Source organism: Aedes albopictus, chromosome 1 (assembly GCF_035046485.1).
Source record: "Aedes albopictus strain Foshan chromosome 1, AalbF5, whole genome shotgun sequence".
Lineage (NCBI taxonomy): Eukaryota > Metazoa > Arthropoda > Insecta > Diptera > Culicidae > Aedes > Aedes albopictus.
In genome coordinates, this window is record NC_085136.1 from 289,896,482 (window position 1) to 289,922,843 (window position 26,362).

At 40.0% G+C, this 26,362-nt stretch overlaps 1 protein-coding gene across 16 annotated transcripts in view; it reads left to right on the plus strand.

Moving 5' to 3' along the window:
• Positions 1–26,362, plus strand: part of LOC109408315 (solute carrier family 35 member F3) — a 277,247-nt gene that overhangs the window by 231,193 nt on the left and 19,692 nt on the right. For 4 of the 16 annotated variants that reach the window (XR_009996547.1, XR_009996546.1, XR_009996550.1 and 1 more), the window contains one exon: positions 2,570–2,698. The exons of 8 other annotated variants lie outside the window; for them this stretch is intronic. Coding sequence is in view for 2 of the 8 variants with exons in the window: in XM_062846975.1 (XP_062702959.1) it covers positions 2,570–2,585 (16 nt within the window). In the remaining 6 variants the exon portion in view is untranslated. Of the gene's footprint in view, positions 1–2,569; positions 2,699–2,816; positions 3,039–26,362 lie in introns of all 16 variants that reach the window. 4 more of the 16 variants (XR_009996545.1, XR_009996551.1, XM_062846975.1 and 1 more) reach the window with 2 other exon arrangements.

Below are 26,362 nucleotides of genomic sequence, written 5' to 3' on the forward strand. Positions count from 1 at the left end.
CTTTTTTTGCCAACCGGGTCAGTTGCAAACACCAGCTTTGTAGGGTTGTTGTCCGGAATTCTTGCAACATGTCCTGCCCACCGTATCCTTCCGGCTTTGCCCACCTTCTGGATGCTGGGATCGCCGTAAATTACAGCGAGCTCGTGGTTCATCCTTCTCCGCCACACACCGTTCTCCTGCACATCGCCGAAGATCGTCCTTATCACGCGTCGCTCAAAAACTCCAAGTGCTTGCAGGTCCTCCTTGAGCATGGTCCTTGTCTCGTGTCCGTCCGTAGCGGACCACCGGTCTTATAAGCGTTTTGTACATGGTGATTTGACACTTCTAGGACCAGCAATGACGATGTAGGGATGTGCCTAACTAGATGTTGGTCACACGAACTTTCGCAACATTGACATGCTGTGGCTTGTTATTCTACTATGAAATGTTAGGCTCTTAAATCATGCTATATTGGTATATAAGATAAGGGACAGATACCCGGGTTTTTAAAATCACGTTCTTAAAATTCAAAATAAGGAGCTACAAATTCGTTGCATCAAATATGATTGCTTGTGCTATGATTTTTTTTTTGTTCAACATGTAAAAGTGCGGTGTTGCGACGCCGCTACTAAGGTTTTTTTGAACCGGTCTAAAAATGGACCAGTCTAACATGAGCATAATTGCAGCATGACAGTTCTTGCGCGTTAGTAGTGGTAGGTAAAATAGAGGTTAGATGAAAGTAAATCTGAAGCTCGATTAGAATAGGTCGTATGTGCTTTCGTCGATATAAAATTCGATCAATTGGATTCGCTTATTGAAGCGAAAGCTGTTGAAATTAAACAAAACTTATACATACAGCCGATTCCTTACAAAACAGGCTTTCCGTTCAATCACTAAAAGTCCTCGAAAAATAATTGACATTGCTACAGTAACTAGAATAAACTGATCGATTTTTATATCGACGAAAGCACATACGACCTATTCAAATCGAGCTCTAGAAATAAGCGATGGATTGATAGAGCAAGCGATAAACAAACAAGAGCCGAACTACAGTTTCGCCATTGTATACAAACTGAATCGATAGTTCTGCAAATAAGTTGAATTTTATTGCGCCAAATAATTAGTGGTTGGAAGTGTGTTGAAATCTTAAAACAGGATAAGAGTGTGGGGAAATTAGTGGGTAGAATCCGTAAGTAAACATGTGTAGTGAAAACGTGTGAATTCGGCCAGAAAAATAGTGTAAATACTCACCTGTCTACTTTCCCAGGTATGCAATTAACGAGACCTGGTGACACCTGAAACAAGAAGAAATAACCAAAACTTACCGTGCAAGTGGTTACTATTGTAAGTAGATGCATGAAAAGAGAAACTATGCAAAATAAGTTCACCATTTCGAACCGTTTGTGATTCCACTAGCATCCACGCAACAATCCTTCAATTTAGGGTAACAGCACCTAACTTAAACCACCCATAATTGAAGAGTAGAGAGAAATCTTGGCAGAGGAAACCACTTAATTGTAAGTTGTTAGTAATTAAGTTTTGCGTTGTCAATTGTGCTAATTGATTTTTTTGTTAATAAATTTCATAGTTTAAACGTTGCTACAAAAAACTTGAGCCGCTCTAAAAACATGATTTCCCTCTCGGGAACATGCGGTATTCGTGAACATGTCACTTGAGCTTGGTTACAATGGTTTTTCGAGGGCACGAGAAAGACACCATCCCCGCTAGATGGATTAGGGTTTATATTTATATGGTTCGTCAGATCTCACTCCTCGCTCAAAGCGGGACGTAATTCATAGACGTCCAGCCACCATCAAAAATATTTTCGCCATGTGACCTGATCGTCTAAGGACCTCTGGATGTAGGATGGAAAGCTGATTGACAGTTCCTCAGAGGTCAGGTTTGAATCCAGGTTCAACAAATAAAAACTACAATTGGCGTTGGTTTTGGAAGATCTCCAACGCATCTACTAATTTGAATCCAATTGAAATAATTATGCAGATTTTCAAGTATGAGGCGTTTCTCCATTCAAACGTTTACAAATTTACAAAAGTCATTCAATTCATATCCTCCCAAGGTTAAGCATATATTGTTCGCGGATAACAAAAAACTTTCAGCATTATTCTCCCATTATTTATAATACCAACAGATGCCTGCCCTTGCACAACCGATCCGCAAACTTTGAGACTCAGGCGACGTGCACATAAATTATGGAATTTAATTAAATTCATTCAGTTTCGCACGCTCATCCTGTTTCAGAGCCTTTTATGACACACTGCTATATATGTAGTAACACAGATAGGACAATACATACTGCAAAAAGAGGTCTTTGCGAACAAATGAGCCACGGAGGCAACTTTTTTCTCTGCTTATCTCTTGCACTGATTTACAATGCGTTCATTGAATCACGCATCACTGAATAGCAAGTATAGTTTTTTTTTGAATTCCTACAAATGCTTAGTGCAAAACAAAACAACAAAACTTAACTAGCAATGGACAATTTTTAACATTCACTTCAAATATTACTCTTGAATTTCAAAATAAAGGATTCGCTTAACTCACTCTCAAATCCCTTGTATCCTCATTCCAGATATACCGCAAAAGAGGTAAACGTTTAACTGAGCCTTTAAACTGTTGAGCCAAAATGTACCAATTTTAAACAATCAAGCCAAACCCCATATCCACCTATAAATATTCGCAACCCAAACGCCCCGATCAGGTGAGAAGTTCTAATTATGCATTTTCTTTCACGTTTTCCCACCGCTACTCTCGGCACCCCCTACATCCGTCCCTCTGGTTGTTGTCGGTTGTCTCGCAACCAATACACCCCTGAGTAGTCACAGTTCTGACATGGCGACCGTGTTTCGGGTGATGATGATGAGTTGCTATTGTGTCCGGATCCTGTCGAAAAGCACCGTCGTTCATCATCATCGACCGGTTACTGCGTAGTACCTGCTATTTTAGCGATTAGACCGTCCTAGGTGCTGCACTTTCCATTCCACACACCTTCCACTGTGCCCTCTTCTCCAACGTAGAACCACCAAACAACCAATCAACAAGTAATTATCTACCTTCAACATCCGTCGGGAATGTCGAAAATTTGCAAATTTCAACGCCAATCTCGCGGCACATTCAAACTAGCGGTCACGCTTCAAGCTTCCGTAGCCACATTTTGGCATTATCGCTCGTAGCTGTCCGAAATTTCGGAGCTTCTACAACTCCACATTAGTCCAATGTTTCGCTATCTATCCCACAGAAAAGCCCCATTAAAAATTCACAACTATGCAAATGACATTCAACAAAAACCACCCCAAACAACAAAGGTACTGGATGAGCTCGGATCCAAACCGGGCAATAAAGGGCTGCTTCTGACCAGCTTTTAATAAGTTCACTCTGCGCTTGACCTTTCCGTTCTTTTATTTTACTCTCCTTTGCTATCGCGGCTCACCGCCTCCACTTTCAGTAGCGATAAATTTTCAAATCCTCACCTGATCTCACCTTCCTCTTGGAAACCAATCTTATTTATTATATTACCAACTTTGCACTTCATTTTAGTAACTGTAGATTCAGATTGAACATTTCTGAACTGTTTGTATTGGGAGAAAAGTGTGTGCAAACACATAAGAACAAATGTAGAGAGAAACTCTACATTGATACATCCAAGAAAACAGTCTGAAAAATATATGAAATTTGAAACTGGAGACAATGCAAAAGAAATATGCATTTATTTTTGGGGAAAACAGCAGTAATATAAAAAAAATCGTTGTGGTAATTTCAAACTATCAATAATACTATAGGGTAGCGAACCACTTGGGCAGCGGCCGGTATTTTGGGCACTCTTCGCTATAACGCAGTCGATTCCAAACCAATTGACTTGACATTTTATGCACGGCTAGATACTATACGTATCTCATCGCGTTCCAAAAATAGTGTCAATTGGTTCAGAATTGGCTGAGTTATAGCAGAAAAGTGCCCAAAATAGGAAGGACCCCTGCCGAGATGGTCCCACTTCCCTATTAATTCTAACCAAGAATCGCTCTCTACGTTTTCCCTAAATATCTTTTAATATAGCAGAAACGTAGAACGCGTCGCGTGTTTATTCAGCAAAACTATGTAGAGAAAGACGGATTCGACTCCAGGTCCAGACACTTTTCGTAATGGAAATTTCTTTGATTTTCGTGGATTCATAATCATCCTTTGTACATACTTGCAAATCGATACAATTAATCAATTAGCAAATAAAGATTTCAATAAATAGCTGCGAAAGAAAGCATGAATCTATGCGGACCTTGATGCGGACCTGGTGTGATGATTAAGACAAATGACTATCATGCCGACGACCTGGAATCGAATCCCACTCTCGTCTCGACATACTCACAAAGTGTGAGTTCTTCCTTCGGAAGTAAAGCGTGGGTCATGAGATGAACTAGCCTCGGGTTAAAAATCTCGTTAATTAAGATAAAAAAAACATGAATCTATCAAGCAGGCTTTGTCCCAATTATGATTGGGACTCGCAATCAAGCATATTGCTACCGAACAGTAACATTTTGTTTGTAATATATTGATGTGGGACCGCACACGGTCTTAAAATTTCGATTATTATCGAACTTTCATGTACCTCGGATTTTTCTTCATTGAATGTTAGAATTTCGGCTATAATGTATAAATGCAAAATTTGAAAATATTCTATCGGGGAAAATTTGAGTTAGATGAGTTTTTGAGTATTTTCCATACTAAAAATCAATAATTACTATTTTAGCCCAAAAAACGTCCCATACAAAATGTATGGAAAAATTTTCGCCGATGAAATATTTTCTAGTTTTCCGATTATGAATGTATAGTCCAAATACTTATCATTTTCGAAGAAAAATCCGAGGTACATGAATGTTCGATAATAATCGAAATTTTGACACCGTGCGGCAGGGCTTCCTAATCAGTTTATGGGGCTGTCCATAAACCACGTGGTCATTTTTTTGGGACTTCTCAACCCACCCCCCCCCCCCGCGTGGTCATTTGTCCATACAAAATTTTTAATTCGTCCATACAAAATGCTCATAGGCCGAACCACCCCCCCCCCCCCCCCTCATGACCACGTGGCTTATGGACAGCCCCTATAAACGAATTATTTGAATAGTGTGGTGGTGCGGGCGAAAAACCAACATGTTGGTAGCCAATGAACTCATGCACACTGAAGTTATCTGCAATGGTGTGGAAACGAATAATGAGTGCTCTCTACTTCGGGCCATGAGCGGTGATCTAACGAAGGTAGGCCACAAAACGCAATGAGGCAGTTAGTGTGCAGAGGTCGAAAGAGAAAGACCGAACAAGTGGTCCCATCAATCTACGGGCGGAAGACCGCACGCCAGTCCTGGTCGGCCGCAGATTGAAGACCAAGACCAACGTCGTTAACCACCAATATCGCCGAGAACGTTGGTGTCCTGCCGGAACCGAGAAAATCCGTGGAGTGATCAGCCGGTAGACGGGGAAACCCACCCCCCCCCCCCCCCCTGTGAACAACCAATACGATACGGATCGGTGGATCGGTGGGCAAACACGTGACGGAGTGGAACGAAGTCTCCTAAAACCGGGAAGAACCGGCAACCACTTTCAGACCATCGCATCGGTAGTATAACGGAAACCCGAGCAGTAGAGAATATCTACAGCATAACAAAATATGTTATTTTGACAAAAAAAACTGAGTAACGGAAAGAGTTATTTTTGTGTTATTAACATAACATATCATGTTATAAGCTTGTCTGTCATAAGCGGCAAAATAACAAAAATCATAACAAAAAAATGTTCCTGGAAGACCAGTTGAATAACACGTTTTGTTGGTTTCAATAACAACTTAATAACAGTGAATTTGTAAAATATTTCAATAACAAATTTTGAAATTAACAAGTTATTGATAACAATTTTAAAATAAAATGCGTTATAAGATCTTATAAGGCCTTAGGGGGAAGAGGGGTTTGTGAAAATGTGACAAGCAATGTGTTAAGTATATGGGGTACGAAGTGGAGAGGGGGGACGAAAATCCCCAATTTTAGCGTGACGTACTCAATGGATGCTTCCTACTGACACAGTTAAAATGTAATGTCAGAAAGAAAAGGAAGAGTAACTGACCAGAAAACATGGTTTTCTCAACAGTTCCTTGCGAAATGCTGTGAACAACGTCAATCTCGAATGGTGTAGTTTTGACTGCAAAACATGTTATTGATGTATTATTGATGATCAAATATTTGAAAAGTCCCAAAAATTCAATAATAACTGAACTTGTTCAACAACAAAACATGTTATTGAAATGTTGTTTAAAGAAAATATATTAATAGCACGATCATAACAAAATAAGTTTGTCCAACAAAACATGTTATGGAAAGGTATTGCCTCAATAAGTTAATAATAACAAACCAAGATATAAAAACAGATTTTGTGATTCCGTTGTTATCATTTTGATATTCTCCTCTGCTCGGGAACAGGGACGTTTTAACGCACCCCCCCCCCTTGCCTTCGACAACATAAGAGAAACATCCGGATCCTGAAACCGATCCGGTCAGCTGCGACCTCGATTTACATCGATGGACGAAGACTGACAGGTTCCGCCTCCACCGCTATCGCTCGTAGACGCAGACCTTTCGACCCCCCCCCCTCGCACTACAATCAAGTGGCCCGAGGGATCCGCCACGCAAACCAAGGGCTCATCCTCCGTATTCTGGGGGCGAACCGTCGGAAGCTCATCGGCGCAAGGTACCACAGCGATACGTACCGCCATGGAAGAAGCTGCCACCATCAACCAATAGGTACCATACGATCCGAAACTTCCCCACCTCTGATACGCCCTGGGACCCGGGAGAAAAGAGGCCATGAGTGCACACCCCGGAAGCGGCCGTGGCTGGGACCAGCCGCTTGGGGTTTAGGTTAGTAATCATCTAGGACGACGAGAGCTCCCGGGTTATAAGACGTTTCAATTTATTTACAACAACTGTGACAAAATTTGCTTCTATGTTCTTTTGGGTTTCTCATTAGTGTAGGCTGACCAGATAGCAACAAGATAAAAACGGGACATTTTAATTGAAAATACGGGATATATAAATTAATTATTAGTGAAGTTATATATTGTTTCAATACACATTAGGATGCGATTATATTTCGAAAATTCAAAAATATACAGTAGAGAAACGTCTACACTGCTCATGATCGCATAGTTGACGTAACCACCATTGACAATGTCAGCATTCAAAAGCTAATATATATCACATGTGCATAATTGTGACCAGTTTAATTCAATGGATCACAAGATCTATCACTAGCTAGACATCAATTTGAAAAAAGTCATAAACTTTTCATTAATCATTGGTAAAATTTTAAATCTGTATTGAAAACTACAGTGGCGCTTACGTCAACTATGCGATTATGGGAAGACAGTTATAGTTTTCAAACAACTAAAAAACGAGGTTCTAAACTTCTGAAAAACCTTATTTTTAAAAGAACTACCCTATAATATTCCAAATCGGTTGAAAAATTAAAAAGTTATCTTAGTTTAAGTCGAAGTCACATTTTATTCATCACAACTACATTTTTTGGCTAAAACTTCCATCTCTTTTTATGTAATCTGCAACCACAAGAACACAACAATTTTAACATCTGGGAGCTTTCGAAAAATAAGCCGCAATATGTCACAAAATTATAAAAAGGATTTAATGATTCAGTTAACTTATCTGTTTCAGTAAATTTCTCGAATTTTTTTTTTGCTTAGTTTTCAATGCAATTAGTTTAAAAGAGTCATAAATTAGTCCATTGATGTTATTTTGCCTTTTTAATGGATAACTATATCAAGAAATATGTTTGAGATTCTTCTATTATTTTTATTTTTCGCATATTAGTTTTGAAAGTCTTTCTAATATAAACAGTTTTGATTTCATCATATGATTGAGTGACTATTTGACTTAGTTTTAGATCTATTTGGCATGACTTGATATTGTCTATTACATTAATGATAACTTTAAAAATTTCAGACTGCTGTGGGGGAATTTAAACGGTTTACTCTAAATCATGCCATGCTGAGAATTTAAATAAAGTCATAAAGAACTTATTAAAATATAAATTGCAGTCAGTCTTCTGGCCAGATTTAACTCACGAAAATATTAATATTTCCAAATCAAGGAATATCTATTTTATATAAAAAAACGAAACAATATTTAAAAAAAATAGCTTGGCAAAATTACTTACTTTTATTATTAAAACTGAAATACTCGTTTTCCGTAGAATACGGGACATTTTGGCATTTTTCCACAATATTACGGGACACCCCTAAAATGTCATAAAAACGGTACTGTTTCGTTAAATACGGGACGTATGGTCAACCTCCATTAGTGTTTCAAATTCTGTGATAATGTGAAAATCTACTGAATTATCATTTCCCAGTTACATTTCACACTGGTCAAACTTTGTTCGTTTAACTGTTGTGCAGCAGACGTCCCTGTCATGAGTTCAAGCGACTTTGTGTACGTTAACTACGCGAAGTCATGTGCAAAATTCGATTGTGACAATAATAAATTTGGGCCGAGTCTAAATGGATGCAAAGGTCGCAATATGTTTTGTTTCATAGAGCGCACAGTTCGACAGACAATACTCTTCTTTTCTCACATTTCTGATTCTCGCAGGGCAATAACAAACATTTGCCAAAATGCTACACAAATCTATGAAATTACTATATGCTGATTTATTTCATGTAAAACAATTTAAAATCCTATATCGTATTCAAGTGTCGGAAACCTGGAACGCCCAACATAGCTATAGTCCTCACAAGTTCCTACCTCATGCTTCCACGGATCAATAGACTTCCAGCAAAGAGTTGTATATTTAGCTCAGTGATCCTCAGCTAACCTGTCTAAGCGAACCAAAATTGATGTTTTATAAGAGTTTAGAGAATTTTCAACAAGCTGAAAAAGCTAATACAGAATGTCTACTTGAAAACCTGGAGGCTCAAAATAAAGTGAATTGTCAAAACAATGTGAATTGGCTTCTTTAACGGTGTTGAGATAATTCGATATTCTGAATCTGCATGTCAAACTTAGCCGAAATCCCAATTTTCATGAATTTTGGAGCCCGGGAACCTATTTAAAAATCAATTTGAAGTTTATATGGGAGCGATTTGTCGAATCACCCCTCGTCGCAGTTTGTACTGGGCGGAGCTGTCAAACAGTTGCCCACCTGTCAAAAGGTGATTTCAAAAAATCTCTTTGAAATTGATTTTAGGTATCAAAAAAAAGTTCTAAAAATCTGAAAAAAATCATAGTGACTCAGAAAAAGGTGCTCTTTCGTATAAAATCAAAAAATCAATACATTTTTCAAAATTTAAAAACCCAATTGTGAGATTTCATTTTACCTGGGAAAGTCTTGGAAATCACAGGGAATTCCTATCTTAAAAAGTGAATTAGGCAATTAGATTTCGCAGTTCTTTATATTTAAAATGTGGAGCAATTACACACAGCATAATAATAAGTTAAAAGTCGTTCAAAAACATTCAATACTCCTATTAGATTGAGAAGGTTCGTGCCAAGCGCCCGTCCACAAGGGAGGTGCGACTCAAACAGTGTCTTTCCTAGCACCCAGCGGCTGAATAAGAAGCGTTGTATCGCATCAGCTATACCTAAGGAGACTGTAAGCAGCGCGACTCCGGCGAAACCTTTGACCACCACGAAAAATGAAGATAGAAGAAAAAAAATGCTCTCAGAAACCCACCAGGTAACTAAATAAGGTCTATGATTTGAAACTTGGTACCAGAAACGTCAGGACCTTAAAGGAACCTGGACGAGTGTTCCTTTAGACTCGTGGGTTGCAAAAAAAAGGTATGTGCGAGGCTGCTATTCAGAAAGGGCGGTGTCCCAAATCTGGTGAACGTGAATTCAAGGCGCGGGACCCGTCGCAAACACATCATCCAAATGTAATATCTACCACAGCAGCAGCGATAAGGCAAAACATGGGGTCGTCGGATGCATATTGATCGGAAAATAGATGAAGTGAGTTATGAGGTGGATCCTGATCAACGAGCGGCGACGATTTGAGGCAAATTTAATAACTACAGCCTTATCAACATCTATGCGCCGACCAACGACAAAACCGGTGAGGCCAAGAATGCATTTTACGAATGTATCTTATGGAGAATACCTAAAACCTTGACGCCATGTTTCCATCATCGGTGACGCAAACGCGCAGGTTGGAAGACAGGGCTTTTTTTGGTCCAATCATCGGTACGGAGAGCCTACACTCCGTCACTAACGACAACTGCCTGAGATTGGTCAAGATTGTTGCTGCCAGGGGGATGGCCATTAGTAGCACCTACTTCTCACGCAAGGATATCGACAAGCACACATGGAAACACCCAACCGGCGAAGTCTTCAACCAAATCGACCATGTGATGTCGACCATGTCAGAACTTATAAGGGTTTCAACATCGACTCAGACCGCTATCTTACACGCAAAAACGGCTACGCTCAAAAATGTGTTCGGCCTGCACATTTTTAGTAAACATCCATGCCGCACATGACTGTGTTGGAAACACACATTTTTTTAAAATTGCTCGTACGCTCACATGAGGATGTATTTTGCAATAATTTCGACATGGCAACCTCACTGGGTTTATAAACCACCTTCAAATACCGAAAAATATTGATATTTTGCAAAAATGTGAGCGTACGAGCAATTTAAAAAAATGTGTGTTTCCAACACAGTCCTTGTGCGGCATGGGCGTTACTCAAAAATGAGAGCTTTTATTTTAGAGAGTACAGTAAGATTTAAGTTCGGTTTTCAACCGTGTCAGACTCTACATATCGACGATCGAAGTGTTTCAACATCCAGCGTTTTTTCAACAAACGGTACTATACACGAAGAAAACGAAGTACCCAAATATGAGTTTATTTCACCCAACTTCGGGGTTGCGTGCGGGAACCCATATTTGAGTTCGTGGAAGCGATGTTGAAGTGAGTTTTTTTTTACATTTGATCCTGTGCGGCAAAGTACCTACCGGCTAAGTTTTTTTCACCCAGTTCAAAATACTCAAATTTGAGTTCAATGCTGTTTACTCAATTTTGGCTTCCCGCACCGAACTGTCAAAGTTGGGTTGGTTTGCTCTTCGCTCTCTGACAACAACAAAGAGAGTGGATGAGAAAGGTAACAAAAAAGAACTCAAAAGTGAGTTTAAAAAAACTCAAATTTAGGTAGGTTGAGTTTCTCCGTGTAGCTAACTACCACCAGAACCTGCACGAGCGAATAAGTAAGATCAATGAGAGCGATAATCTCAACACTCTATGGGAGTCTATCCACGGAGCTATGAGTACGGGAGCGCGGTAGGTGACAGGCACTGCTAAAAAAACAACTTAGGAACGCGGAGTGCCAGAGGACAACGAACGAAAAGAATGTTGCTAGAAGCTGGATGCTGGTGTCAGGGACCCGGCAAGAAAAAAAGAGAGCAAAATGTGGTTGCACACGCGCAAGAGAATATAGAACAGAATGATATGCGGAAGTTTTACATAACTGTCAATAGCGTTCGGAGAAAAACAGCGTCTTCGCCCGTCATGTGCAACGAACATGATGGAAACTAGCTGATAGTTAAAATAATGGTTGCTGCCAGGTGGCGAGAGCACTTTGAAGTATTGTTGAACGGTGGGAAATCAAAAACGACAGACATAATTCAAATCGACGACGTTGGACACGCTGCGGAACCTCCTACGCTAGACGAGGTCAAGACAGCAATTGCCATTGCCAGACAGCAAATGACCATTGGCGTAGCTAGCTTTTTCTTTTTTCTTACTCACTCTCCTAAACAAACACGAGACAGAGAAGAAGGGGCCTGTACCCACTCTTTCATTCTTCTCTTTCTCGTGTTTATTTAGGAGAGTGAGTGAGACGAAAGAAATAGCTAGTAACGCCAATGTAGAGGACTGAAGAACATCAAGATTGCTGGAAAGGACGAATTCTCAGTCGACCATCTCAAGCATGACAGTGCACAGATGTATCTACTGAGGAAAGATGGCAGTAATGTTTTATCGGTGTAGCAGTCTCTTATGTAAATCAAAAGAAAATTTGTTGCAATGTCCGACGTTTCGATGTATTTAACACCTTTTTCAAGGGTTCTAAAAGTGATTACAAAATGTCATCAATTAATTTCATTAGTCAAGGAAACTTACACAAATCTTACAGAAACATTTGCAATTTTGTCAGGAGGCTCTTGTTGTTGAGCAGTGGTCATTGAGCATAAACATTTAAACATTTGAACAAATACTTCCTATAAACATATTCAAAAACATTAAACATCTGTACAAGGTCACAATCTTCTTTAAATTTAATAGTTTCCGGCATAAAACACTTAATTTTAACACTTATTACAATATCATCTTCTCTTCGTCGCAAGAATTTTCAAGTTTGGGTATTAAATCTGGAGCTCGATTTGAATAGGTCGTATGTACATTTTTCGATATAAAATTCGATCAGTTTATTTTAGTAATTGTAGCAATCTGGAAGATATTTTGGAGACTTTTAATGATGGAACGGAAAGGCTGTTTTGTGATGATTGTGCTGTATGTATCAACTTTGTTGAATTGCAACAGTTTTTGCTATAATTTGTCGGCTGTTCGAGTCCGTATGAAGTTGATCATCAATATTAACTTCTTTTCTCGATCAGCCTAGATAGCTGTGTAGTGTCGGTAGCGATTGTCTCAATTGGCTAAGAATAACACTACGGACCGCCTGTTCCGGTAGTAAGAATCCACCAACAGGTGACCCCTAATTCATGGTGTGATGCGGCTTTATGCTTACCGTGCCTAGGAATGAATGGCTAGGGGGGTCTAATAAAAACCTAACCGCTAACGGAGCCTGTGGAGTACCAGGGCGCCCTCCACAGTATGTAGCCCTTACTGCGCTAACCGGAGCAATGGTGCAGTGGACCTTGTGTTTCTCCGAGACAATCAGCTGCCCTTCTTTAGTCTCACTTGAGGCTAAATAAGGGCGGGATTATGAAGATGTTGTTAATTAGTTTAAATTTTCACCTATATGGTTTCGCATTATGCGATTTACACAGTGTATTCTGTGTATCCTCGCCTTTGGCGTTTTCCAATCGATACCGATTTGGTTTTATTGTTGCTGTTCTTTGTTGTGCTGCTGTTGCGAAGAGTTTAATCTTACCTAGTTTGGGTAGTGGCTACGGTTAGGATAGCTCAGATCAATCTTCAGCATAAAAGAACAGCAACGATCAATCTTTGCAGACTTATGCAAAATGGTACAGCCCAAGTGGCCTTGGTACAAGAACCTTACTTTCGTAAGGGAAATTTCTATCTAGGAAACCTTGTGAACCCGGTGTTTGCCACTTTCAGTAAACATGAAATGGCAAACTCGCGTGTCATGCCTCGAGCCTGTGTGCTTGTCAACAACGCAATAGTTGCTACACTCATCTCTGAACTAACCACCAGAGATGTATGTGCTATCACAATTGATGTATCTGTTGGAAACCTCAACAGGAAATACGTCTATTGTTCTGTGTATTTACCACATGATGAACCATCCCCTACGGATGCTTTCAAACAAGTCATCGCATACTGCACTTCAAAAGGCCTTCCGCTAATTGTTGGCAGTGATGCTAATGCTCACCATATCATCTGGGGCAGCTCAAACATTAACTTGAGAGGCTCCAGTTTGATGGAGTACTTAAGTAGTACAGATCTTGCATTACTTAACATAGGCAACCGCCCAACCTTCGTGGTATCTGCTAGAGAGGAAGTGTTAGATATAACGCTTTGCTCTAGCAGAATTAGTCACGAGCTGACCAATTGGCATGTGTCAGATGAAGAATCTTTATCTGACCATCGCTATATCTTTTTTGAACATTTAAATGTTACTTCGCAAACATTGCGTTTCAGGAATCCTCGGTCAACAAACTGGGATCTTTATACTGATTTGGTTGCAGCCAAATTTCATGGATATTCACCATCCATTGACACTCCAAGTGATTTAGATGATGCCGTTGATACTACAACGACCTTCATCATGGAAGCTTTTGAAGAAGCATGCCCTCTACGGTCTGTGAAGATCACAAGAGGAACCCCTTGGTGGAACTCTGATCTGGCGAAACTCAGGAAACAATGTAGAAAGAGTTGGAACAGACGACGTTCGGCTGGTTCGGAGGCTTTCAGGTCGGCTCGCAAGGCCTACAGGAAAGCTCTCCGGTCTGCTGAACAATCCGGCTGGAAAAACCTTTGTACAAATGTTTCCAGCTTGAGTGAAGTCAGTCGGTTAAACAAAATCCTTGCGAAATCTAAGGATTTCCGGGTGAACGAACTTCGTCTGCCAAATGGCGATCTGACTTCCTCTGATGAGGAAGTTCTGGAATGCTTATTCAGCACACACTTCCCTGGATGTGTGGATATTACATCTTCGGATGATCCTGATGTCTTTTCTTGTAGTTATGATTCTTTAGCTTCGGCTCGGAGTATTGTAACTATAGAATCGATTGAGTGGGCTCTTAATAGCTTTGCTCCTTTCAAATCTCCTGGGGCAGATGGGATTTATCCTATTTTGCTTCAGAAGGGATTTGATTATTTCAAACATGTTTTGAAAAAACTACTTGTTTGCAGTTTTGCTACAGGGTATATTCCCAAATCCTGGAGGGATATTACTGTAAAGTTTATTCCGAAAGTGGGTCGTGCGTCGTATGAAGAAGCAAAGAGTTTCAGACCTATCAGTTTGACCTCTTTTCTTCTGAAATGCTTAGAACGCATTGTGGATCATCATATCCGTGATGTTCATCTGGCCAACGTGCCTCTTCATGTGAACCAACATGCCTACCAATCTGGTAAGTCCACTGTGACTCTTTTACACAAGGTTGTTTACGATATCGAGAAAGCATTCGCTCAAAAGCAATCTTGTTTGGGTGTTTTCTTAGATATCGAGGGTGCCTTTGACAACGTGCCTTTCGATGCCATATTGGAAGCCGCACGGAGTCATGGTATATCTCCAATGATTTCCAATTGGATTCACCAAATGCTCAAAAACCGATATCTCTTCTCGACATTGCGTCTAGCAGGGATTAGGAAATTGAGTGTTTGTGGATGCCCCCAAGGGGGAGTCTTATCACCGCTTTTGTGGAATCTCGTAGCAGATACGCTATTGAGGCAACTCAATAATAGCGGTTTTCCTACTTATGGTTTTGCCGACGACTACCTAACATTGTTAGTTGGTATGTGCATCAGCACCCTTTTCGACCTGATGCAAAACGCCCTTCAGGTAGTTGAGGGTTGGTGTCGCCAATATGGCCTTTCGGTTAATCCGAGTAAAACATCTATTGTTCTTTTCACGGAAAGGCGAAACCGTAATGGCGTTCGACCTTTGCGTCTCTTTGATTCTGAAATCGATGTGACTGAACAGGTAAAGTACGTTGGAGTCATTCTTGATTCCAAGCTTTCCTGGACACCTCACATTGAATTCAGAATCAAGAAAGCTTGTATGGCCTTCGGGCAATGCCGGCGTACTTTTGGTACAACTTGGGGTCTAAAACCCAAGTATATCAAATGGATTTACACAACTGTGGTTCGGCCAATATTGGCTTATGGATGTCTTGTGTGGTGGCAAAAGGGTGAAGTGAGAACGGTCCAATCAAAATTAGGCCATCTCCAAAGGATGTGCTTAATGGCGATGTCTGGAGCGTTCTCTTCAACTCCTACGGCAGCGCTAGAAGTTCTCTTTGACGTTGCCCCACTACACATTCATCTCAAACAAGAAGCCCTTTCTTGCACTTACCGGTTACGGGTACTCGGTCTACTAGAGGAAACTCCTGTGAACCGCAGTTCAACACACACCTCGTTGTTTCCACTTTTGGTGAATTGGGACAAAATTGTCCTTGCTCCAAGTGATCTTACAATTGCTTGTAATTTTCCATATAGGACATTTTCCACGAAATTCCCTTCCCGGGAAGAGTGGACATCTGGTTATCTGGAAAGAAGTATTTCAGACGGCATCGTATGTTACACTGATGGCTCCCTTCTCGAAGGTCGAGCAGGTGCTGGTGTTTATTCTCGTGAGCTAAGGCTGTATCAGTCTTATTCACTTGGTAGACACTGTACCGTTTTTCAGGCCGAAATCTTTGCTCTTATGTGCGGAGTGCAATCAGCACTTCAGCAGCACGTAATGGGCAAAGTAATATACTTCTGTTCAGATAGCCAGGCTGCTATTAAAGCACTTGCTTCGGCCAACTCCAGGTCGAAGATAGTTATCGCTTGTCGAACTCAAATCGAGGAGCTGAATTCAGCAAACGCTGTTCACCTTCTATGGGTACCTGGTCATTCTTCCATCGCTGGAAATGAATTGGCTGATGAGTTAGCTCGCTCTGGAGCATCACATGACTTCATTGGCCCTGAGCCAGCTATTCCGATATCGAAGTGTTGGATTAAGCTTCAGATTCACACCTGGGCTGTCACTCAACACAGACAATATTGGAATAGTTTGGAGTCATGTCGTCAAACCAAATTGTATAGTGCTGAGCCATCTCTACGGGTGGCGAAGTATCTAACTAATCTGTCTAAGCAGAATTGCAGCATGCTGGTCAAAGCATTGACTGGCCACTGCCGACTCAGCTATCACATGGCGAATATTCAGCAAGCTGATTCATTTGCCTGTGATAGCTGTGAATCCGATTATGGAACTTCGTATCATTTGATATGTAACTGTCCAGTTTTCGCGCAACTGCGTTTCCGAGTATTCGGTAAACACTTATTAAGTGAAACTGACTTCAAAACCTGAATCTTCAGGATATTCTGTTGTTCTTAACCCGCTGTGGTAAAGAGCTATAGGCTCTCTTTCGCTTTATGCGTTATTACAGTGCCCTTTTCAGGTCGCTGTTTGAACCCATTGTGGTACGCTTGTGCGTTAGTACCCTCTTCCAGGGTATTTTCCTATTTCCCTACCTGTCCCTATCCCCATCCAAATCCTTTTTCCTTCCTTTTCCCTCAGGTAGATGATGAAATAGGCTGTTATTTTGGCGATGGCACAAATGTCCCAAATGGAGGATAACGTGCCTCTGGAGCCGGCCTTCTGATACCTTATAATGTATCAACTTTGTTGAATTGCAACAGTTTTTGCTATAATAAGCAAATCTAACTGATCGAATTTTTAATCGACAAAAGCACATACGACCTTTTCAAATCGAGCTCCAGAAATGTCGGGTCACAATCTTCTTCGGGTGGGTCATGTTGTATTCTGTCTGCGTTGTTGTGTTCTCTTCTTTGGTTTCTGATTGTATGTAGCACACCAGATAATACGAAGATACAAAGTGAACATATGATCGATTGTTTACCGTATGATCAGTGTTGACTATGTGGTACACTAAAAAAGGGAGCGCAGAGGAGCGTCGATGTTGATCAACAATTTTTGTCCGGTCAAATGCAAACTATGGTGCTCTTTCTCCAGGCAGCGTTGAAACAGATTCCTCCTTCAAACGAAGGAGACTGGTTGGGCTCTCGGGATTACGCTCTAACATTTTGTTTACATCAGATTGATGGTATCTCTAAGATATCTTGTTACTCCCACTGACAAACAGACGTCCTCTCTCTCCTCTCTCCTCTTCTTGGCGTAACGTTCTCACTGGGACAAAGCCTGCTTCTCAGCTTAGTGTTCAATGAGCACTTCCATAGTTTTTAACTGAGAGCTTCCTCTGCCAATGACCATTTTGCATGTGTATATCGTGTGGCAGGCACGAAGATACTCTTATGCCCAAGGAAGTCAAGGAAATTTCCTTTACGAAAAGATCCTGGACCGACCGGGAATCGAACCCGTCACCCTCAGCATGGTCATGCTGAATACCCGTGCGTTTACCGCCTCGGCTATATGGGCCCATCGAAACAGACGTAACACTTGCGAAATTTCCATCGATCACTCTTTTAGCGATAAGTTTGCGTTTGCGATAATCGCTTTTCTTTGCGTTTGACAGAGCCTTCTGTTGACGATATTGCACAACTCAGTGTAGCGTGAAACATTACCACCAGGTGATGGTAGTGTGAGCTGGGCGATGGATTTTCACGAAAATTGCTCTGGGTGTTACGTCTGTTTGTCTGTGTTACTCCCATGAAAGTATTTTAATCAGGAACTTTTTATAAGCTTATACATATCTAGTAAGATTACATGTTTATTTTATTACTTGATAACTCAATGATATCTATTCTGTCCTCGGGCGCATAAATAGGGAACGTTCAAAAATTACGTCCAACATTTGGGGGAGGGGGGGGTCTAGAAAAGTGTGACAGTACGTGTATTGGGTATAGGGAAATTGCGTGACAGAGGGGGGAGGGGGGGGTCTAGAAATCCCGAAAAACGATGGACGTAATTTTTGAATCTTCCCATATCTTCTTCTTCCTTTTTTCTGGCCAACTAGCACCGTTCGACGCCAGTTGTGTTTTACGTCGGCGGGTCTAGGAGCTAAGCCTTAAATTGCGACGCCTAGGGAGACAGCCACCATACCTGGGACCCTACATATCGAACCCATCAACACATGGGCCGGGACCTACGGCCATTGGCGTAGCTAGGGGGGGTTCCAGGGGTGCCTGGCACCCCCTAGAACATATTCGGCACCCCCTAGAATTTTTCCTCGACAGGCACCTAAAATTTAAAACTTCACACAATAATTCTAATATTTATTAATGGCACATTAGAACAGAACACATCCGTAATTACTTATATGTGTAACTGCTGCACGTTTTGGATATTAGTAAGAATAATCAATAGACTTCTACATAGATCCCTCCAGAAATACCTCTTTCTATTCATACAGTGATTTCTCTAGGCTTCCTTTATGGATTCCCCTTGATAAACTTTCCTTAGGATACTCCAGGCAGTCATGATGGGGTTGGACTTACTAGAAATTTCTGCAGATATTGATCCAGCAAATTCTGCTAGGATGTCTTTGGAAATTCTTACTATGATTCTTCTCGGAATTTTTCTAGGGATTTCTCTCTAAAAGATTCTATTGGAATTTTCTTCAGGAATTTCTGCTGGAATTATTCAAGCAATCTTCCTGGAATCCTTTTAGAAGTTCCTCCGGTGATTCTTCCATGAATTCTTCCAGAGATTTAATTCAGAGATTTTTCCAGAAATTTGTCATGGAATTCCTTCAGGCGCTTATATTGGCCTTCCTCCGGAAATTGTGGCTAGGATTCCTCAAGCAATTCCTGCTGCGATTCTTACAGCAAAGTCACTCCTCCTCTACAAATTCTCACTGTGATACCTTCTGGAATTCTACTAGGAAAGTTCTTCCGGAAATTCTTCAGGAAGATCTCCCTGAGATTTTCCTATAAAATCCCTTCATTGATGCTTCCATACATTTCTTCACGGACATATCCAGGACTTTCTTCAGAAGTTCTTCCAGAAATTCCACAGGGGATTTCCCCAAGAATTTCTATTGTCTCCATGAATTTCAGCTGGAATTCTTCAAGCAATTCCCATTAGGACTTCTACAGAAATACTTCTAGGGATTTCTCCAGGCATACTTACTTGCTGCAATACTTTCGGGAAATCTTCCTGAGATTCCTCCAGAAATTCCTCCTGCGATTCCATCAGGAATTCCTCCAGTATACTTCTACCGATTTCTTCAAGGAGAACTGTGGGTATTCCTCCTGGCATTTGTTAGAGGAACTTCTCTTAAGATACCCCTGGCATTGTTGAATCTAGGATTTCTTTTTTTTTGTTTTTTTAATTTTTATTTTTGTGTATTTTAACTTAAATGCATCTAGGATTTCTCAAGAAATTACTTCTATGATAGCTCCCGGAATTCTAATAATTCCTCCAAATATTCCAGCTGTGGCTGCTCTAGCAGTTCATGCGGTTCTTCCTGCTATTCTTCCTCCAGAAATTCTAACTGTGGTATTTCCGCAATAATGCTTCGGATTCTTCTAGAGCTTTCTCCTGGGTTTTATGCTGAGACCTTTCCAGGCAATCTTCCTGGAATTCTTGCAGAAATTATTTTGGTTCCTCCACCAGAGATTCCTGCAAGGACTCATCTAGGAATTCCTCCACAGATTTTATCCAAAGATGTCTCCAGAAAATCCTCATGGAATTCCTGCAAAAACTCTTTTTGGCCTTCCTCCAAGAATATCTAAAACAACTCATCATGTAATTCTTCCATCAATTCCTCTAGAAATTCTTCCTAGTGATTCCTATACGAATTTATCCTAGCATTATGGCTGGAATTCTACCTGAGATTCTTTCAGGAAAACCTCCTGCGATTCGTTCATGGCCTTCTCTATAGATTCTTCCAGAATACTTTTATATCCTTCAAAAGAAGAATAATAAAGATGTTGACAAGTCCAAGGCTTGTGCCGTATCTTTATTATTCTTCTTTTGAAGGATATAAAAAATACCTCTACCGGTTCTTGCAGGGACTTCTCTAGGTATTCCAAGGATTTTTTCTTTGGATTCATCCCGGCATTCCTGATGGGGTTTCTCTAGAAATTTCTTCTAGGATTTCTGAGGTTTCTACAGTGATACATCCCAGAATCTTTCTAAGAGTACCTCCTGAAATTTTTCCTGTGATATCTTCAGAAACTCTCCGGTGATTCCTCCAGGTTTTTTTTATCCAAGATATTTTGTCCACGGATTCGCTCATAAATTTCCCATGGGATTCCTACAGGAACTCCTCTTGGCCTTCATTCACAAATTGCAGCTGGATTTCTCAAGCTATTCCTGCTGTGGTTCTTCCAGCAATTCCTCATAGGACTCCTCCAGTCATTCTTACTGTAATACCTCCCAGAATTCTTCTACGGATTCTACTAAGAATTTCTCCAGAGATTCCTCCAAAAACTTGCTGGGATTATTCAAGACAATCGAGTCTTGCAGAAGTACCTTCGGTGTGTCCTCCTGGAAATCTTAAAAAAAAATCTGGGATTTCTCCTAATATTTCTTGTTGGATTTCTCCAGGAACTCCTCTTAGGATTCCATAAATGATTACTGCTGCTTCTAATGTTTCAGGAATGCCTTCTAGGTCTCCTCCATTGAAATTCTTACTGTGATACCTGCAGAAATTCCTAGAGATTTCTTCTGGAATTCTTGCCGGGATTCTTCTTGCCAGTTTTCCTAGGATACTTCCAGAAATGCCTTTGATTCTTCCAGGGATTTTTCTAAAGACTCATCCAGGAATTCATGGATTACTCTAGAAATTAACCATAGTATTACACCTGGAACTCTTTTTGGCCTTCTTCAAGGAATTCTAGCTGAAGGAATCCCAATAGAAATCTTTAGAGGAATCCCTAAACGAATTTTGGGAATAGTTGGAATTTCCAGAGAAATTCTAGAAGGTATTACTAAAGAAATCTTTAGTGAAATCTTATAGGAATGTACGGGAAAAACTTGTAATTAATTAGAAGGCACAGAATGTTGCTTATTGACAAAATGAGAGATGAATTTGTGAAAAAAGAATCGCGTTCTGGTGGGATTCGAGAACACACCCCAAGCAACCAAAAGTTCGGATAAAATAGCATGTTTGGGCTTAATCAGCTATTCGAAGGAAGATGAATAGCATTCTATTCAGCTCACTTTTTAAGTAATTAATCGAACTTCAGTTCACAAAAAGTACACTTGTGTCGCTGGAGGGAACGCTATTCAGCTTAAAAATAAGCTTCGAAAAAATGAGAAAAAATGCGCTTAGTCCTCAAAAGTAATTTATTATTAAGACACATTAGTACATGTGGAATCCAAATTGACTAATACCTTGGAATAATTTTTGATGTTTTTTACTTACTGAGATTTGAACTCGGGTTCTCCTCGTTGAAAGCCGGCGCCTAACCACTACTCCATGTATGTGTTGTTGGGCACTGTGGGATTTTACTCGATGTGCTGATATCTTTTAGTAGAGCTCAATCAGGTTCGCGTGTGAACTTTTCCTGAACCTGAAGCCGAAGGTTCGAAAGAAGTTTACGTGGAACTTCTTGTGAACTTACACAGTTTGACGTTTTCAGTTTGTTTTGGTTCGTAATTTGAACAAGTACAAAACAATTTATTAATGCCAGTGCCAATAATTCAGAAAAGTTTACATGTTTTCAGTGATACGATCGCGTCGATTACCGGCGCGCTGGTGCGACTAGTCAAACGGGGTTGAAAACATGGAAGACTTTTATCCGCAGTTGAAAAAAAAAAACTCCAGCGGAATCCTGCTCTACCAGTTGTCCGCTGCCAGGCAGCTTTTGAGCCACACAATATGGATGTTTTGCGTTGATTACAAGTAAGTACGTTGAAATATTATAGTGAAACAAAGTATACTTGTGATATTTACACAAAATGTGGCTGCTGCGTTCGATTTCCGAGTCATTTAATTGAATGAGAACTTCTCCCCAGCTCCGCTGTCGCCGAAGTTCAAGCGAAGTTCACTTTTGGTACGGTTAATATTTATCCGAACTTTGAGTAGTAAGTTCAAAACAAGTTCGAAACAAGTTCGGAACGGAACATTTCAAGTTGCTGGAACATGTCCAAATGAACTTTATTTGAGCTTTAGAGGCACGCACAAGTTTAACATGAGTTCGGTTAATATTTGATTGAACTCTGCTCTAAAGTTCAACGTAAGTTCTTTCTGAACCTGTTTTGGACTTTAATGTCGTTTTGAAGTGAAGTCAAAAGCTTGTACATGTACTTCTAAGTACGTAAACAATACATGAGTAACTTTTTGGAGAATCAAGTTCGACGAAGCCAGAATTGAACCAAATTTGAACTTCTGAGTCCGCACTTCAAGTGCAATCCGAACTTTTGGTTGCTTGGGACAGCTCCGTATTTGCGAAACCGCAATATGGCCATTTCTTTGAGGGTTCTTTCGACATGGTGTTTTTTTTTGAAAATTTCTACGGTAGTTCCATTGGAACCCAACAAACATTTTAGCTTTATAGAAGAGGAACAACCCACTCATAAGCAAATTTTAGTTTAAGAAACTGATATTCAACTATTCTATTGACTATTCTTGGGAATGGAATCAACAATTCCTTTGGATTTTTTTTCTATATTTCAATGGCTATTCCTCCGTAATTATTTTAGTAATTTCTTTTTCAGTTATTTTGCAAATTTCTCAGGAAATTTTATCGTAATTCTTTATGATTCAATTGTATTTAAATTTATTGCTTCCGAAAATGGTGGATCGGTATTTCTTTTTGCAAAAAAAAGCAAAACAATCTGGAAGCTACTGAAACTGGCACCCCCCAGGCACCCCCTAGGAAAAAATCCTGGATACGCCAATGCCTACGGCTTCACTTCCTATCCGAAGGAAAACGTAATCACCGATTTTATGTCTCAGAGAATCCCATTGGCGTCGACGGGAATTTAATCCCGACCGACTGGGGTGAGAGGCAGCCACGCTTACCACTACACCACCGACGCCGACCGCTTAGATGTCACATGTTACAACAAAAAAACACGAGTAAAACACATTTGAAGTTTCAAAATAAACTTGGCTCTTTTCGGTGACGTAATAAAAACAGCATATTTCGCGTTACGCGTTTCGGCTAACTTCTCTTCAGCCTTCTTCAGACGCCTAGAACATTTATTAAAACGATTACAATTTACTTAGTCAAGATTACATATAAAAAATACAATACACTTACAACGTGCTGAATGTGACCATCAGCTTCCCGAGCAGAAGAGAACAACAACAGCATAACAAAATGCGTTATTTTGGCAAAATAACTGCATAATGGAATTAGTTATTTTTATGTTATTAACATAACATATTGAGTTATAAACTTGTCTGTCATAAGCGGCAAAATAACAAGTCAGATAACACAAATTTGTTCTTGGAAAATCAATTTAATAACATGTTTTGTTAGTGTCAATGACAACTTAATAACAGTGAATTTGGGAAATATTCCAAGAACAAGTTTTGATATTAAAGAGTTATTGATCCCGAAAGCAAAATTAGTTATGATATCAAACAATCGCACATGCTGTTGAATAGGATGCTAAAGTGGAGGCGATATGCGAACTTTTTACCCGTGGTTAAATGAAATCATGTACGCATATGGACTCCACATTAGCATCCTTTTCTACATCATATATGACTTCGTGTTGGCTGAGAATGCTACACATATTTAGACTAGCATGTGAGAATGGCGGAACAATCATTGCGAACTTCAGTTTCTCTCTTCCCTCATAGGCGTATTTTCAACTATTCATGTAATCTTTTACCACAAATAGGTAGATCCGACTTCATCCTCTGGAACGACAAGGAAAACATGTGAAAATATAAAATATTTCTCATATATTTTCAGCATTCGAATTTCGGTCCCCATACAGAGTACCTCGGATCATTATCATCGTTTGACGAATTCTTTTCAAGATTACGGCTCAGCTATGGATTATTTCCGGAAGAGCCTTTATTTAGTTTTAAATTTGTTTATAATGTTTTTCGAAAAGATAAAGAGGTTTTGTGCCTTTTTGAGAACGATTTCACGCATAGTTTTCGAAATCACTCAAAGGGGTTTTTCCCTCTTCCCAAATTTAGAGTTAAAAATAAATAAATAAATAAATAAATAAATAAATAAATAAATAAATAAAATATTTCTGAAGCATAACTCGCGAAATACTGTAAATAACGTTGTTGAATGACGTATCAGAAGGCTGGCTCCAGAGGCACGTTATCCTCCATTTGAGACATTTGTGCCATTAAAAATATACATTTTAAGTATATACATTTTAAATACTATTTTTGCTGTATAAGAATGGAATAAATCATTCTTCAGCAAACTTTAGCTTAAGAAACTGTTGTTCAGTTACTTTTGTTCCTTGGGATAGCATTAAGTATTTGTACACTCTAAATAATACAATAATAATCAAACTTGTTCCACAACAAAATGTAATATTGAAATGTTATTTAACGGCTGTATACCAATAGCTTGGTCATAACAAAATAAGATTGTCCAACAAAACATGTTATGGAAACGTAATGCCTTGATAATACAATAAAAACAAAACGAGATATAAAAACAGGTTTTGTAATTTCGTAGTTATTAATTTGATATTCCCCTCTGCTCGGGTTGGTCTGTCACAAATATACTAAATTAATTTTCCCAGACCACCCAATCATTCTAACACCCTATTAGACCCCCATTCCGTTCGGTTCGTTTTCGGTTGCGACGTCATTCGTTCTTTCTCTCGTTTGTGCTCGCGTTTCTCCACGTAGTCGGGCCAATAGTCCGTTGTACGTCGTGTTGAAATTTCCACACTCTCGTTGGAGATTAACCGTCTGCTGTTCACCTAGCTTTTCAATATGGAACACCTCCGCGATCATTCTGGTATCTGGGTGTTCGATTCGTTCCAAAATCGTTGTGTTGTCGAAGTCGAAAACGTGGCCTTCCTCCATCGTGTGTACTGTAAGGCCAGATTTGGGAACTCTCTTTTTGCAGTCGTTCTTGTGTTCTGCAATTCGTACCTCGAGCATTCGTTTCGTTTGCCCGATGTACACCTTCCCGTCTTCGGCTCCGCACGGTATGGAGTATACCACATTCTTCTGCTTCCCTGGTGGTATCGGGTCCTTCATTTTACTGTGGTAAATCTCACAGGCAACGTAAACAAAAGTTTGTTTACACACAAACAAGTAGGCTGTAATAGACCATCTCACGGCGAAATTCTATCTCTTTTGCTCCTTCAGAGAGTTTGAAAACAACAGGACCAGTACCTGTCAAATTTGACAGGTGTTGGTCCTGTTGTTTTCTAATTTCCCGTAGGAGAGAAAGAGAGCGATTTCTTGATGACGTCACCGTGCAATGGGCAATGGCTGAATTATTGAAACAGTTTACTTCACATAAAACAAAGTCTAAACAGATGAAACAAATATGCAAAACTGCTACCGCTCAACAGCACAATAATTGTGCTGGTTCGTCACGAAAGGGATATGGAATAAAAAATTTGTGCAAAACTTTGAGCCTCATTTACTCGAAAGTTAGTTTTTGTCACTTACGACCATTTGCTTCTAACCACCACGGTGTACAGAAGAAGGTGATATATTCCCGAAATCTGACAGTTTTTTGATGACGTAATTCAAATCGTTCATTGAGTTGTCCAAAAAATGTCTCACTAAACCTAATGCAAGCCTATGCATATACGGGAGAACAAAAGATGTTTACAAAGTTCTTACAGATAGATTAACACGGGAAATCTGAACACAAACCACTACCACACAGGGATTTGGATTGGTCAATAGGCGATCTAGTACTCCACACCAATTTGATCTACGTGAGAAACGATAAGAACGACGTCACATGTTTACATCCAAAATAGATGTTTACATAGGTTACTAGCCAGCCTTGTGATATTTATGCCGTGCTAACCACCTCACTTGATGTAATTCTTTCTGGAAATTCTAGCAACATTTTTCTTC